A 15,937-nucleotide genomic window follows, 5' to 3' on the forward strand; every position below is an offset into this window, starting at 1 on the left:
TTTCTGCTCAATTGATTTGCACGTTTTATGGGTTAACCCCCCCCCCCCCCCCCCCCAAAAAAAAAAACCCACACGCACAAAATTTCTTCTAAGAGACAGACTGCATTCAACTTCAGCTTCCTAAATACATTTTTATTAGAACACAATGGTGGAATTTGTCAGTGTGAAAGATGAGAATGAAAATGACCCAGTCCTGTCACCATTAATGATGTACACACCAGTATCTGTAAGCACGTGAGGTGAAGTCGGGGTCACCTCCTGGAGTAAATCCATGAACCGATGCTCAGCCTGCCGACACGTTATTTTTCAAGTTATTGTGCACTGACTCACATATGCACTCATACTATGCGTGATTCACCCTCTCCAAAGCGATGTAGAAACTTTTCTTGTCATCCAAACAGTGCCAGCCGATTGGTCCAATCTCGCAATCTGCACAGATGAGGTATTTGATCCTCCCCACATCATTAGTGAAGCCTACGTTCTCAAAAGTGTACATGTCGTCCACGAACCAGTGGGCAGTCAGAGTGTCACCGTCCACCGAGCCCTCTGTGCTGCTGAGGCCGCTCTTTTTCCGCATGGACGGCAGGAACAGCTGGTGGGGGAAAACACAGACAATACAAAAACACATGTGAAACAGCACATAATTAGGAGTGAAAGAATGTAAACACGAAGTAGTTTAATTTGTTAGTATTACTGCAGCTCAGATTTAAGCTTTTCTCATCTGTTAATCACAAACACAGCTCATATTGGACAAACTGAGTTAAATCGCTAGCCTTCTACTTTATATTTCAGCATAAATAGGATGTGTTGATGTTTTTCTTGGCATACAATTAATGTAGGTGGGAAATTTTTTTTTTTTAAACAACCTGGTCCCCAGAAACCTCCAGTGGCTACAATTGTTCTTCAAAGTGCTTAAAGGAAGCACGGTGGCACGGTGGTTAGCACTGCTGGCTCACAGTTAGAATACCATCTGGAAGGCCTGGCCTCTCTCTCTCTCTGTGTGGAGTTTGCATGTTCTCCACATGTCTGCGTGGGTTTTCTCCGGGTACTCCAGTTTCCTCCCATATTCAAAAGATATGCACTTAGAAACTCTAAATTGCCCATAGGTGTGAATGTGAGTGTGGAATGGTTGTCTGCCTTTCTGTGTCGGCCCTGTACCCTGCCTCTCGCCCTATGTCAGCTGGGACAGGCTCCAGCCCCCACCCGCGACCCTGAACAGGATAAGCAGAAGTGGATGGAGTGCTTAAAGGCTTTACTTGGAAGGGTCAGCAGATCCTAAATACTGGTCTTCTTTTTGCTTCTACATTTTCCAACAGTCACTGGCCCCTTTTACACCCGTTCAACTGCTCATTAATGCAAATTAATGTAGACATGGTCAAGGTGGCCTGCTGAAGTTCAAACCAAGCATCAGAATGAGGAAGAACTGTGATTTATGTGACTTTGAACATGGCACGGCTGTTGGTGTCAGACAGGCTGGTCTGAATATTTCAGACACTGCTGGGATTTTTCTGTACAACCATTTCTACAAATTTGGGTTTCATTCTCTCCATCTCAATTCAAGTAAAACTGAGGTTCTTGTGTTTGGCCCTGGCAATTTCTCTAAGGAATTCAGTCAGTCAGCCCTCTTAGTACACAATTTGATTTTCTCCTACCTTGATTATTGTAACTCAGGTTACACATGCTTAATCTCAGTACTCCAAAACGTCTCAAATTGGTGCAGAATGCAGCGGCACGGCTGCTGACAAAAACTAGTCGGCATTCACATATCACACCTATTCTCGGATCCCTTCACTGGCCCCTGGTGAAATTGAGAATCCACTTTAAAATCCTGTTATTAACATATAAAGCTCTACATGGACAGACCCCTTCTTATGTATCAGACCTATTGAGACCTTATCACTGCAGTGGGCCTCTCCTCTCCTCTCACCAGGGTCTCCTAACTGTTCCACACGCTAATTTTAAAACCAGTGCTTTTGAGGTGATTGTGCCCAGACTTTGGAATAGCCTTCCTCAGCCTATCAGGTCAGCTGAGTTTGTGATTTGCTTCAAACGTCTACTGAAAACACGTTTTCATAGGTGAGCGTTCCTTAATCTTCTCTCTATAATTCCAGCCCATTGTTTACATATATTGGCGGGTCTGGAATTGTGTATGTGGGCTGAATGTTTGATCATACAGTTGATTGTGTGTTTAGTTATTGTTTGTTCACTGCATATATACTTGAACTGCGAAGCACTTTGTAGCTGTTTTGAAAAGCACTATATAAATAAAGTTATTACTATTATTGTGGGTGTTATTACTGTTACAGAGAACGGTCTGAAAAAGAGAAAATATCCAGTGGGCAGCAGTTCTCTCAGTGAGAATACCTTGTTGATATCAGAGGTCAGAGGGGTTTCTTGAACATGACAGCGAGTTTACTGTACTCAAATGGCCTCCACAGTCACCACATCTCATTCCAATAGAGCACCTTCAGGATGTGGTCAAGCAGGAGATTCACATCATGAATTTGCAACTGACAAATCTGCAGCAGTTGTGAGATGCTATCTTTTTTTTTTTTTTTTTTTTAAACCACAGTATTTTTTATTAAAGATTTTGTCCACAACAGTACAACAATCACATCAGTCTCACTTTAGTTTTGATTTTGTTGCTTGATTGTACAAAACCATCAGAAATACACAAAAAGCAAAAAATACATAAAGAAAGTAACTATTAATTTATTGCACGTGGGAATGCAGGCAAATAAAAATATTTTGGGAGGAGGTAAAGAATATAATTGAAAAGATCACTTCAAAAAAAGATTATACTACACCCAAAATTATTTTTGATGGCTCTATACCCAGAGAAGCATAACTATAGCAAAACTGAATGTGCATTTATAGACCGCAGTGTGCTGACTGCAAAAAAGTGTATAGCCATGACCTGGAAAAACATCAGCAGACCTAGCACCACCCAGTGGTTAAAGCAGATGTTATCTAGCTTGCCACTTAAAAGAATAACATATATTTATAAATCTAAGCAACAATTATTTGAGAAGATTTGGAGACCTTTTATTAATTTTATAAGGGATGTGGTCCTAACAGAGGAAACGGTGGACTATTGAGAATCTACACCCTGTGGTTCCAAAGTTTAAGTAAATATATGTACCCAGATTTTTCTGGGATCAGACTCTAGTATTCTAGGTCAAGCTGAAAAACTGAATTAGCTTTGTCAGTAAGAGATGCCATCATGTTAATATGAACCAAAATCTCAGAGGAATGTTTCCAGCACCTTGGTGAATCGGTGCCACGAAGAATTACGGCACTTCTGAAAGCAAAAAAGGGGTCTAACCCGTACTAGCAAGATGTTCCTAATAAAGCGACCGGTGATGCATCTATCTCTGATTGATGTTTTTCAGCAGCACTTTAGTTTTACCTGTTAAAGGACTAGGAACTCCGATATTAAACGTTGCGCTGTTAAAACACTTATCTCCGTGAGCGGAGACTGAATGCATCCATCATACCTCCTTCTCCGCTAACACAGCCGTGCCGGGGCAGAGCACCTTGGACCCGCAGCGCTGACACAGCACAGACTTGCTGTTCTTCCCGTCCTCGGAAACAAGGCTGGCTCGGTCCGTGCTTTGTTTCGATTCTTGATCCATGTCAAACCCTAAAGAAGAGCAGGTTTACTCAGACTAGTGAGCACAAAGAGGCTCGGGAGAGACTTCCACCAGGAACCGCAGACTGGTCCAAGAGCCGACTCTCAGCTGTAGCGGCTAAATTAGCTGATGTTTAAAATTGAAGCGCCATCTTAACAAAAAGAAAAGAAAAGAAAAGGAGGGCACAATCAGCATGTCGCTGAACCATATCCGGAAATATACATTTAATTTTAACCTAAAGCAGTCTAATGGGAGGACCCGCGTCATCCGTGTGTGCTAACACCGGATTCAACACCGTCAGACATAAAACTACAAACAGACACATCCATATTAGACACGTGCGTTTTGAATTAAGCCAAATAACACATACCTAAATGTTGTAGAAAATAAGACGCTCGGTGTGACAACTAAACCTTACGAGACAGGCAGCTAGCTGAAGGTAGGTAGATAGTCCAGCTGGTTATGTGTGTGCCAGGCACTAAATGCTCTCGTGTTCAAACACGGAGCTGGGACTTGGTTCCTCATTATTAAGTACGCCAGTGATTTCCAAAGTGAGGGTTGCGGCTCCCTGGTGGGTCGTGAAGTAGCTGCAGGGGAGCAACAAGAGGTCATTTTTCATTTGTTTCCCTTTTTTTTTTAAATATATTTTTGAACAAATTCGTCATTTGGAACACAATCCAAGAACTAAAATTAAGTAATCAATGGGGTTATAATAATTTTGGAATTTACATTATAGTTAAGTTTTATTTTATTTTAACTTTTTTCCTTTAACTTTTTAATTCATTTCTAGAATGGTTTTGCTCATTTTTATTTTTTTGTTTAATGCTTAGTTTTAGTTTAGTTTTCATTAGTTTTAGTATTAGTTTTTCATACTTTGTCAGGTGCAAGATTCAAGTAACTACTGTGTAATAAGACCTCAACATATTATACCATTAAAAAAATTGTATTCAATAACCAACTGTTCACAAGATAGCAAAATTATGTGCTAAATGTGTGTAATATTAAGGACACACATGAACATTATGAGACATCAATGAGGAGCAACAAAAAGATAAATCCAATAAACTTAAACCACCAATAAACACCTATCTCAAAAATATGTATCTCAAATTGAAAGATTTTAATGAAAATATTTATTTCAAAAATTGGACTGCCCAGCACTAGATGCAGGTACAGATTCAGTGCAGTAGATTAACATTAGCCCGCATGTGGTGTATAACATCAGAACACAGTGAAACATTATAAACAACAACAAACTGAACTCTGAGCATTTGAAGGAATCAAAGCTCAAATACAGATTTTCAAGCTGGTGTCTTTGTGTGTATTTGTGTGTCACACAGTGGTGTGGACATGCCAGTCTCAATAAACACATTTATCAGTGCATCCTCCTGCTTGCAGTGTTCCTGTGTATTAACTAGCCAGCAGTTATTTTTTTTGCTGAAAACAGTCCATTATGGTTTTCACCTTGCTGCATGAACGCGATGCTGGTTCTCTGTTGGAGCCGGAGGAGCTACTTAGATACTCACTAGTAGGCCTGAATTAGTCTGCTGTGCTGTCTTTGTGGGGCTACATAGGGAAGTGGCTGACATCTATTGTGTGTGTTAATTACCTTGTGGTCGTGTGCTGGTGTTTCACCTGCGGTGCCGGCGGACAGAAACAAAAAATGCTGGGACTTTTTCCCTCCTGGGTCCTCCCTCTTTGTGGTCAGTTTTTTTTCAGCTGCATACTTAATTGTCCTTTTTTTCCTCTCTCTCTCTCTCTCTCTTTGTTCATTCCTCCATGTCCATTCTGATAGTTTCAGCAATCTCTCTCTCCAGGAATTTGTGATTCCTTATGTTAAGGCTACGATTATTATTACTAATTGTTATTCTCTTACTGATAAGTTAAAAAAGACTGCAGTGAAAAGTAGCCGGAAATGCACGGGAGGACTCGGCAGTGGTGAATGGGCTACGTGGACCCGATGTAAATGGACTCAAAGCACTTTATATAACACATTTGCATTTACCTATTCATACAAGCACATCCTTCGACAGCTAAGTGCTTACTATCTAACATTCATACATCAGAGAGAAACTTGGGGTTCAGCATCTTGCCCATGTATACTTTGGCATGCAGACTGGTACAGCCAGGGATCGAACCACCAACCTTCGGATTAGTTGATGACCTGCTCTACCTCCTGAGTCACAGCCACCCAACCCACGTGTAGTTACATTTCTCGGGAGATTACTTTTGTAAACCCACAATACAGTTTCAGTTAGTTCTTGTTTTTTCCTTTTAATTACCGTTTTTATTCATTTCAGTTAATGATGATGTTTTTTCAATTTCAGTTTTTGTTATTTCATTCTTTTTCTTTAACGGTAATAACCTTGGTAATGAAAATATAAAGGAAAGTGTCTTCCACTGATGTGGTGATCAAAAATGTGAATAAAGTTTTGGCTGGACCATTTCTATCTAGGCCACAGAACAGATAAATACTTACGTATTTTTGAGTGTGTAACACCTGGAGTTCAGTTTTAATAAATGGTGCTTTACCAGACATGGCCTGAGAGTGAGCGATGTTTTCAAATCAGTAGTGACTGAGAAATGTTGAGCACCTTGCCCTTTATCCTTGTAGTACATTTTCAAAATGCTTCTTGAAATAATGTAATTTTAGAGGTTATTGAAATACCACATTTAAGCATGGTCCGTGAAGATAAAATTGTTTTAAACTAAAATTTAGTTTATTTATTTTTTAAATGAAACCAGCAAAACCTGAATATGAAATACTAGTTTTCTAATTCTGTGTTATTACATTTGCAACAGAAAACACACAAATAATATTCTGTTATTACAGGTGTGCTTTTCTTTGAGGTAGGGCTTCGTTATAATTATAGTTAGCAAATGGTGGAGTTAAAAAAAAAAAGGAAAAAAAGAGGGACAATTATAAAGTATTAGTATTAGTCTTAGTATTACACAAATCAGGTCTACTTAGTATTCCCTGCTGATATGCAATTAACTTGAGAAAAATAAAAATATTTAAAGTTCTTGCAAGGCATGATTCAATCCAAAAATAGAAACATGTAAAACTATGTATACTTATAACTAAACATTTATGACCCACAGTAAGTCTGGGACTTCATTTGCAGATTAAAAAAGAAACTGTTACGTGTGTGTTCAGCAGAGGAAGATTATCTCAGTGTGTCTATTTTGCACTGCTGAATTTAGGATAAATGCAAATGTTTGCGTAAACATGAAACCACAGGAGGAAGCACTGAGAGTGATAGACATCAGCTGCAAACCCTTTGGTACAGATTCTACTCTCGAGATAGCTGAGAAGTAGACCGTGAATCCTGCCGTCTTCACTTTTGATAACTGCTGATGTGTCATTTGAATGTCACGTCTTACATTCCTGTGAGTGACGCTGAACCTGCCGAGTGAACGTTAATATCTTGAGCTGCTCGTAGTCCCCGAGCCTTTAAATGTGCACTCGAGAAAAGCGGACACCACATTTTTACGTGTGGAAAAGAATTTATTACAATAATTTTCCAAGATTACCATTAATAAATATTTAGGTTTACATTTCTGTGAAATGTATGATTCATCACTTTCTACACAGGACATTACACAAAGTCAAGAATACACATTGTTTTAGTCTTTGTAATAAAGCTTGAATAAGTTCATCTAGAAAAAGGAGTCTTAAATTGAAGTTCATACAACCTACCAATGGAAGTGTAAGTGTGATGTAATTTCAGTAATGATTCAATTGTGTGTGAGTATATATATATATATATATATATATATATATATATATATATATATATATATATATAAATAAAGTAAAATAAGAGAAGTCAACATGTGGAAATCCTTGATGCTCCCTTGACTCTTAAGAGAGGCCATTTTATTTAAAAACATTTCCATTGGCCTAAGGCACAGGAATACTAAAGTTTATACAGAACACATTTTAAACCTCATATGGATTCTAAGTTTTTTAATTTAATAGTGTACGCTAAGGTGTATTTGATATTTACACCTCTCACTCCATCTGAGATCTAGCGCAAAAAAAAAAAAAAATCTCGAGCTGAGAAAAAGCACGATTTAACCGATCCATATCTGTACATTGTGCGTAGCCCAGGAATAAACTCTAGAAATGAATCCATAATGTGCCGGGTGACTGATAAATAATTACCGAAGTAGTTCTCGTCACCACAACATTTCAAGCATCTTAGTTTAACCTGAACTAAGCAGATATATTTTTATACAGCAGCTACAAACTCTTAGGGCTTTTCTGTGCCGTTAAAACGATTTGAAAATGATCTGCTTGGGAATTTTCTCAATTAAACGATGCAACAAAAGCAGAAGAGAAAAATCCTACCATGTGAGAATCTGATTAGCTCATATTTATGGGGCCTAAGCACTATGCTTTATTCAAAAATGATTTATCTGTTTGCTGAACAGGGAGTATCCACTTTAATAGACAAGCTGTGAAAGAGCAGGACGTAGCCAAGAGGCTGCTTTCCTTCTCTGGACAGATGGTACAGTCACCCTAAAACCATAAAAGAACATAAGCGTTCAGCCTTGAACGGGCTTTCAGTCTATAACCTGTGGCTTATTGCTGAGTGGGCTTATGTGACCGATAAATGAATGTGCCAGTACACTCACCAAATCAAACAAGCAAACAAAACAAAACAAAACAAAACAAAACAGCTGACAACCATGCTGAAAACTAGATGTTCCCAACTACCTTAATTGTCCTTGACTGTTCTACACCAGACTCCTGGTGGACAGTACATCCACCTTCTAGCCTTTAAGGAACATGGGAAGGGAATGGTTTACAGTATGTGCCTTCTTCTGCAGCACACATTATAAGTGCCCTTTGTGCAAAGGTGACAGATGACAAAGTGGCTGGGGTACTAGTAACCTGCAGTTTCAGGAATACATAATTTTTGGCTAAAATCCCACTTGTATCTTATTTAGAAATGCTGATTTTAAGCTTAATAATTATTTTATCAACAGATAGTGCCTGTTTTCCACCATGGTACATTGGCTAGTTGATGCTACTTTATTGAAGCAAAAAGGAGCCAAAGCAGAAAGATCAAAAACCCAAATAAGATGTTAGAAAATCAGAAGTATGGAAGGAGGAATAAGTGACTATATTGAATTCCAGCAGCATTTTGTGTGTGTGTTTGTGTGTGCGCGCGTGTGTGTGTGTGTGTTTGTGTGTGTGTGGGGGGCTATAGAGAAAAGTTTAAGTCACAGTCAGGCCTCTCAGAGTAGAGAGTCATCTGTGCATCCCCCTCGAGGCCGTATCGGAACTCCTGCAGGTTGGAAACGCCGTAGAAATGGATGAACGCTGCTGCCACGACCAGAACGTGAAAAATCTGATGAGAATGGAACTGAGAGAAGAAAGACGTGTATATGAGCAGCATTCATTTTCATTTGCTTGGTGTTTAAGCAAATCACTAAAGATAGATCCAGAGGCTGCAGCCGAGTGTGAAACTACTCCCTTAGTCACACTTCCTGCTAAAACTATAACAGGCTATAAACACTGAGCTGTGTTACAGACTCCTATACTTGTATGTTTGAGGGGAGTGGTTCCAAAACTTTTAAAAAACTTACCCAAATGTCACATTTGCCGGGGAAATAACGTTCGGGGATCCTGGCTGCGTACAGACCAGCGCCGGTGATATACATGGCCCCCATCAATAGAACCAACCCATCTGTCCGACTGTGGTGGCCTTAACAAAGCCCTCCTCAATGGTGAAGTGCATGGTGGGAACAATGCCACTTAGCCCGAGACCCATGAAGACGCCTAGAGGGATGGATCGGAATTAGTTGTACAAGACAAAATGATGAAATAATGTTCAAAAAAGCTCAGAAAAGCTCAAAAAACACAATATGTTATCAGTTTCCTGAAAATTATCTCAACTGTTCAGAAAAGGCAAAACAAAAAAGATGTACGATAAGACTGCAAACCCAAACAAACATCTGGATGTGAGTACAGATAAAACAGTGCATCTAAAAAGTGCATATATTCCTTAACTGGTGCGCACCTGCTCTTGTAGGTCTGTGACGAGGTGTAGAGAATCGGTCCCACTGGGCGACAATGATGGCGGCAATGCCGAGGATACATACAATGGTGAGGTAGATAAGGCGAGGCTGAGGGGAACAATAGAAGGAGTAGTACAGCCAGGGCACGAAGGAGCCCATGATTAGGAGGGCGATCCCCGAGTAGTCAAGCCTGAGGAGAGAAAATGAGTGTTTGGCTAGAAGATCTAGATCTAGCAACCCCCCCCCCCCCCCCCCCCCCCCCCCAAAAAAAACCAAAACCAAAACAAACTAAGTTGTATGTGTAATATGAAGCTGGCTGAACTTTAATATCTCGCATCAGAAATTTGTCTAGCAAAAAAGGCTGACAGTTAAACATTATTCATTCTTGAAGTGCACAGCACCGTGTGAGGTGTGACGTGTGAGGCCTTACTTGGAGAATGTGCGAGACACTTTCTCAGAGTGGCAGTAGACAGTATGAAAAAGCCAGGAGAAGCTGAGGCAGAGCACCGCGCCCAGGAAGAACATCCCAAACACAACCTTCTCTTGCAGTGGGGCCATAAAATACATGTTGGGCCGCAGCATAGTTAACGTGCCCAGACACAGGAATAAGATCAGCCCTGAGAAAGACAAAAAACCTTACGTTTTCTGTCCAACACCAGCATAACAATAAAACAGACAAGAAATATGCAGAATGACCCAGTTGAAAATACATTCGACCATAATCAAAATTCACATTTGCCACTAATCATTTGTATAAGGGTTTTAATTCTCACCTAACAGGTGAGTCCAGATGTTTCCGGTTTCAGTGTGAATTCTGAAGATGCTTCCAAAACAGGCCCGGAAGGAGGGCATGGGTGGTCGATGTCCATGCAGGAGGTAATCGTTGTCCTTCAGCCACTCTGGCAGGACGTGGAAAGGGATGACTCTCCAGCGCCCCTCCCAAACCTGAAAAACGAATAACTTTTGCTCACATTCTGAGTTTACTGTGTGGCTCACCAAATAAAAGTCTATACAGAAAAAACTGAAAATCACACAGCAGTTTAAATATCTACTCAAATCTAATAAAGCTAGTAATTGTCTTAGCAAAGAGATAACTGCATTCTTGGTAGCTGTAAAGTATTCAAAACAAACTCAGGCAAACTCAGACAGACCAATATTAAAAATATAAGGATTCTGTAAATGTGTTGTTACAGATTTGTGACCTAGATATTTACAGTGCAAAAAAAAATGAAAAAGAAAAGAAAAAGTGCTCATCACTGCTCTTGCATGGACTATGAAGTTAATGAAGACACAGATTCTTGTGATTTAAGAACATTGAAATTTTCTAAAAGGCCAATTCATTAGTCTTGTTCCCTTAACGAGCTGTGTGTGAACATTAAAAGACGTTTTTTTTTTTACCTTGTGTACAAACTCCTCCATCTTCTCCATGGCGTGGTGAGCCTGTAGTGGTAAGGTCAGAACTTCGCCCACTTCATCTCCTCTTCCTCATCAGCAAGCATTGCAGCGCCCTTTAAATAGGTTAACAGACACTACTGAAGTTACAGAGACATAACAGCTATTCTCTTGTATTTTCTGAAACAGTCCTACCTCAGGATGGACACTTTTGGATGCTGCCTGCCGTGCCCCTCCTCTTCCAGCAGTGGCCCCAGCTCCATCAGCTCAACATCTGGGACTTGGCAGTCCTCAGAGATCCGGCAGTCTGCATCACTGGCAGACCCGTTTCGGCCTGACATAGGGAGACTGCCTGATGACCCACTCACAGTCTATGTATTCTGCTTCAGATGATATACTTGAATTTCCTCCTGGGGGACCAGAATCGCAATCAGCTTTACAGGCTAAATATGTCGATATTGATGCAGTCTGACTGCAGTTCTCTCCAATTCAGTGAGCAAAACTACAGAAGAACACAACTAAAGACATACAGCTACAGCAAAAATAATAAACTAACCAAGGAAAATGTAACATAACAGGTGAAAAAACCAAAAAACAAAACAATCAAAACTCTCGGCTCCACGGTTTACCACTTTATGCTTTAGTGTAGGCTGTTGCGCGTGCGCATTGAGAGTGCCCATACTGTGTGCTAGCACAGCTGCCTAAACAACACACCTAAAGCTGGAAAAGAGTGAACACAGTTCCCAGGGGAAGAAATTCACATGTCGCCAGCCTCGCAGTCTACCGCCTTAGATTTAATTCCTAGGCGAGGAGGTGGTTTGGATTTTTAAAGAATTGACACTGAAAAGACGGCAGTTTGTAGACTTTATAAGAAAGTGGATAGCTCAAACAAACCTGTTTCATCATCATCAGATATGAGGAATATGAAAAGTTTTGGGAACCCGCTCTCAAGACAAACCTAAATCAGATAAGGTGTCTGGTAAAACACACACTCAGCAAACATTAGTGAATTCCATCAATGAATTCCAGCATTGTACCATGATAGGATACCACCTGTGCAACAATCTAGTTGTGAAATTTCCTCACTACAAAATATTCCAGTCAACTGTTAGTGATGTCAACTAAGTTCATATGCATGTAAAGGCAGACGAGTGATACTTTTGGCAATATAGTGTGCCAGCCCAAACCTTAAGCCTATTAAGTAAAATGTTATGGTCAATGGTATCAAAGGCTGCACTGAGATCAAGTAAAATGATTACAGAACAATTCCCTGCACGAGAAGCCATTAAAAGATCATTATAGGCCCTCAAAAGAGTGGTCTCAGTGGAGTGCTGCTTTTGGAAATCAGAGTGAAAAGGGTTTTAAAAATAAAAAAATTCCGTAAATTGCACAGTAAAGATTTCAGCTGGCTTGCTACAGTTTTATTTCTAATAATTTATTTGCTAACAAAAGGCAATTTGAAATAAGTCAACAATTACCAATAGAGCTGGCATCAAGATTAGGTTTTTTAGCTGAGGAATTACCTCAGCATGTTTAAAACTGGATGAAGGCAACCTTGCCTCAGTGAACTGATAATGACAGCGATGAAGACCAACGGCGGTGAGAGTCCCAAACAGGATAGGAGGAGGAGGTAAATAATTGGGGTATTGTAGAAAGTGTTGGGTGTGGTTGGGTTTAGGGGGGTTTGGGAAGACTGAATTATGAGAAGATAACCATGTAGGACTAATGTAGGAGGCTAATAGCACTACTGGTTGATAAATGAGAATTTCAGTTGCAAGTTAAGCAACTTCAAATACTCTACTGTACAGCATAAAAGCCTCAGCACGAAGCACCCTGATCACAACCTGAAGACATAAAAATCCAATGCTTTGTCCATGACTTGAATTCAGAATATTTAAAAGAACTAAATAAAGAAGCTCAATATTTTGTGTTTTTATTTATTGTGTTTTTATTTAACTACGTACAGTATGTAAGCGCTTTGAGTGCTCATAGTGAGTAGAAAAGCACTATATAAGAACTAGTCCATTTACCATTTACCAAATGTGGAGCTGCAGACCTGGGATGCCACCTAAAATCTGATCTGAAAGGGGATCAGCTTTATGTAACTGAGAACACAGAGTCAGAGCCTGCCAATAAGGAGAAACAGGGGTAACTGACTTTAATTAACCTACATAATAAACCAAGCAATGTTTTCAGGTTACATGTTAAGTTTACAATTATTAACTGCATGCTGTAAGCTATGAACACTGATGCCGCTTTTAAAAAATTTTTTTTTTTTTGCCTGTGGTAAAATAAAGCTGTCAGTCTCATTTGTTTGAATTGGCCTCATTTGCAAGTGAATTACCAGAGTTTCCACATTAGTGTGTCACTATCAGTAAGCTGCTACATTATAGTATAATAAAACATTTAGTATAATTAGTCTGCATTGCCTTGCTTCAGGTTTATTCCGAACTCAGAATAAGCCTTTGGAAGTAATCATAATAATGTACAATGAATGCAATGAGTGTGTTGCCTTGATTTTGAGGAAATTTATACATTTTCCTGTTATTTCTGCACATCTGATAAACAAAATGCCCATTGTGCATAAGGAAACGAAATCCCACATAACTGGTTAAAAATAGTCAGTTTATTATTGATAAATGGTGCTGATTTCCTCTTCAGAGGGTTTCAAAAACTCATCTACGCAGTAAACTCTACTTTTGCAGCTCAATAATTAGTATTCGCGATGCCATTTATACTTCTTGTACTTCTATCAAATTTGTGGCTTTAAAAAGGCTAGACATTAATGCGAGCTTCTTATGAAACCTCTGCGTTACTGACCAAACGATAACAACAAGGAAACAAAAGAAGTGGCTAAACTTGTTTAGCTGTACGTCTTTGGACAAACACAGCAGGACGACACTTGATATTTTAGACAGGATAAGGATTTATGGCGCAAACCTGGGGCTGGTAACACACATAATACGTTGAACAATTTTACTGTTTAGCCCAGGCTGACAGACGGATGTTGAATAACGTTAGCACAGCGCCAGACGGAGCAGGGAGTACAAAATGTAAACAACAGCGAGATACATTTTTTAAAAATAAAAAATCTCGGTATCAGGTCGCCTTCTCACACTTTTTAAAAACGCCCTATATTAAAAGCAACATCCACCGAGAACACTTATAATCAGCTGTTCTGAGGTGCTCAAATATCAGGTTGCTAACGTTTCCTTTTAGCTAGCGCTGAGCTGTCGCTGAGGAGGACACAATTTCCAGAGAATTAACTTACGAGCGGCAAAACAAAAGTATTTACGATGACACCTGCCTAAAAAAGCGAGACGCTCTACTGTACCAAGACATGCTATGACAAGTTCATTTAAAGCAGTAAAGTTACCTGGCAAGGTAGCCTTCAAACGAGGAGGGTGAATTATTTACCGATGAGAAACACAATTCTTTCCGGAAGTTGAAGTCTCTTTGCCAAACCGAATCCCCGCCTCGCTTTCAGAATAAAAGCATTCATTCATCGGATGTCTTGATTAGATCAGAAAAGGTTTTCAGATGGTTATTTTTAGTCAGTGGAATTACAAAAATGATTTATAAAAATGTAAAATTTATTGTTTTTTAATGTACGTTTAAATTATATCAAAATTCATTTACTATAATGCATAATTATTACAGTTTTGTTTCAGTTTAGCTTTTAGTATTTCCAGTATTAATAAAGGCATTCTATTCTATTCTATAATAATCTTGCTATCGTGTCTTTCAAAGGACTTTCAAAGTGTTTGTTTTAAGAATGCACAACGGTGACTGGTATATCAAAATATAAATGCATGGAGGTCAATAAAGCATACATTAAGAAAAAAGTATCTGATGAAATCGATAATCCCACAACAGACAGCTAACTCTTCTGATAATACAAGCAGCAGTTTTCTTGAAACACTCTTAGAACATTCATGATAACATTTTTGCTTTTCAAAACAGGGTCTTTAAACTTTGTACATCTCAGATATAAAACAGTGGCTAACCTGCTCTGATGTGTAATGGCTCAAATATTAATTCACAAAGTTGCTTTATACAGTATATCACAGTGGGTTTCCCTCTTCAATGTGCTATCAAAAGCAACATTTCACCTTTTAAAAGTCGCTGATCATAAATGATAGCGTATCACGGCATCTCAAATTGACTTTAATATTCCTGAAGTTTCTATAGAAATTTTAAGTACCTGTAGATTTCCTCATGTTTTACTCCAAATGCAAAACCATCCCCAAAACACCTGATTTCATTACTAATGCTTTGTTAGCTATTCTTCTCACTTCTGCTGATTTTCATTCCAGTTTTTGTGTAATTTGACACACCTCAGCCTTGTCTCCTCATTTCTATTAAGAATGACTTTTTTACAGTCACCCTTCCATTGAGACAATTTCTGATGAGGATTCAATGAACGGTAGAAGTAACAACTGAAGGGCCAGATGTGTCTGTCAGGTCTTGTGTCAGGTCTTTGCTGGACCCCCCCCCCCTATATTTCTTAACGACATGCCTTTCAGACACTGTTCATCTGCGAAGAAGAAGAAGAAGAAGAAGAAGAAGAAACAGCCTTTATTGTCCCACAGAGGGGAAATTTGGGTGTAACAGCAGCCGCAGTTATTATAAATATAAATAAAGATATAATAATTTACACTATTAAGAAAAGAATATATAAAATCAACAAACAAGATTAACCTTAATACTACTAATAATAACACTATACAATGTACATGATGTGCCTGTGTGTTGAACCTTAACAGGCCGGACTATTTACAGTATATTATATATTATCCTACATTGTGTAGGCTATTGTGGTTTTTGTTGGGAGCAGTGATGGTTATAAAGTCTTACAGCTGCTGGGAGGAAGGATCTGCGGT

General features: G+C 39.2%; 2 protein-coding genes across 3 annotated transcripts; both read right to left on the minus strand.

Annotated features, from left to right (window-relative positions):
- Positions 1 to 72: 72 nt before the first annotated feature.
- LOC115780657 (guanine nucleotide exchange factor MSS4-like) lies at positions 73 to 4,123 on the minus strand. 2 transcript variants are annotated; one of them, XM_030729967.1, is made up of 3 exons: positions 4,003 to 4,123; positions 3,498 to 3,643; positions 73 to 592 (listed from the first exon to the last, which is right to left on the minus strand). In XM_030729967.1, exons 2-3 carry the CDS (start codon positions 3,633 to 3,635, stop codon positions 344 to 346), a joined length of 387 nt encoding a protein of 128 aa, XP_030585827.1. In that variant the 5' UTR covers positions 3,636 to 3,643; positions 4,003 to 4,123; the 3' UTR covers positions 73 to 343. The 2 variants fall into 2 exon arrangements, with proteins under 2 accessions (XP_030585827.1, XP_030585826.1); XM_030729966.1 differs by having other exon boundaries at positions 3,498 to 3,783; positions 4,003 to 4,119.
- Positions 4,124 to 8,687: 4,564 nt separating this feature from the next.
- Positions 8,688 to 11,395, minus strand: LOC115779931 (adiponectin receptor protein 1-like). Its single transcript, XM_030728835.1, is given in 9 exon segments — positions 8,688 to 9,007; positions 9,231 to 9,316; positions 9,319 to 9,423; positions 9,665 to 9,852; positions 10,093 to 10,279; positions 10,436 to 10,607; positions 11,061 to 11,137; positions 11,140 to 11,170; positions 11,264 to 11,395. Coding segments are annotated over 9 exon segments (1,140 nt in total). The 3' UTR covers positions 8,688 to 8,845.
- Between the last annotated feature and the right edge of the window lie 4,542 nt (positions 11,396 to 15,937).

The sequence above is a fragment of the Archocentrus centrarchus genome, chromosome 5, assembly GCF_007364275.1.
Source record: "Archocentrus centrarchus isolate MPI-CPG fArcCen1 chromosome 5, fArcCen1, whole genome shotgun sequence".
NCBI classification, from domain to species: domain Eukaryota; kingdom Metazoa; phylum Chordata; class Actinopteri; order Cichliformes; family Cichlidae; genus Archocentrus; species Archocentrus centrarchus.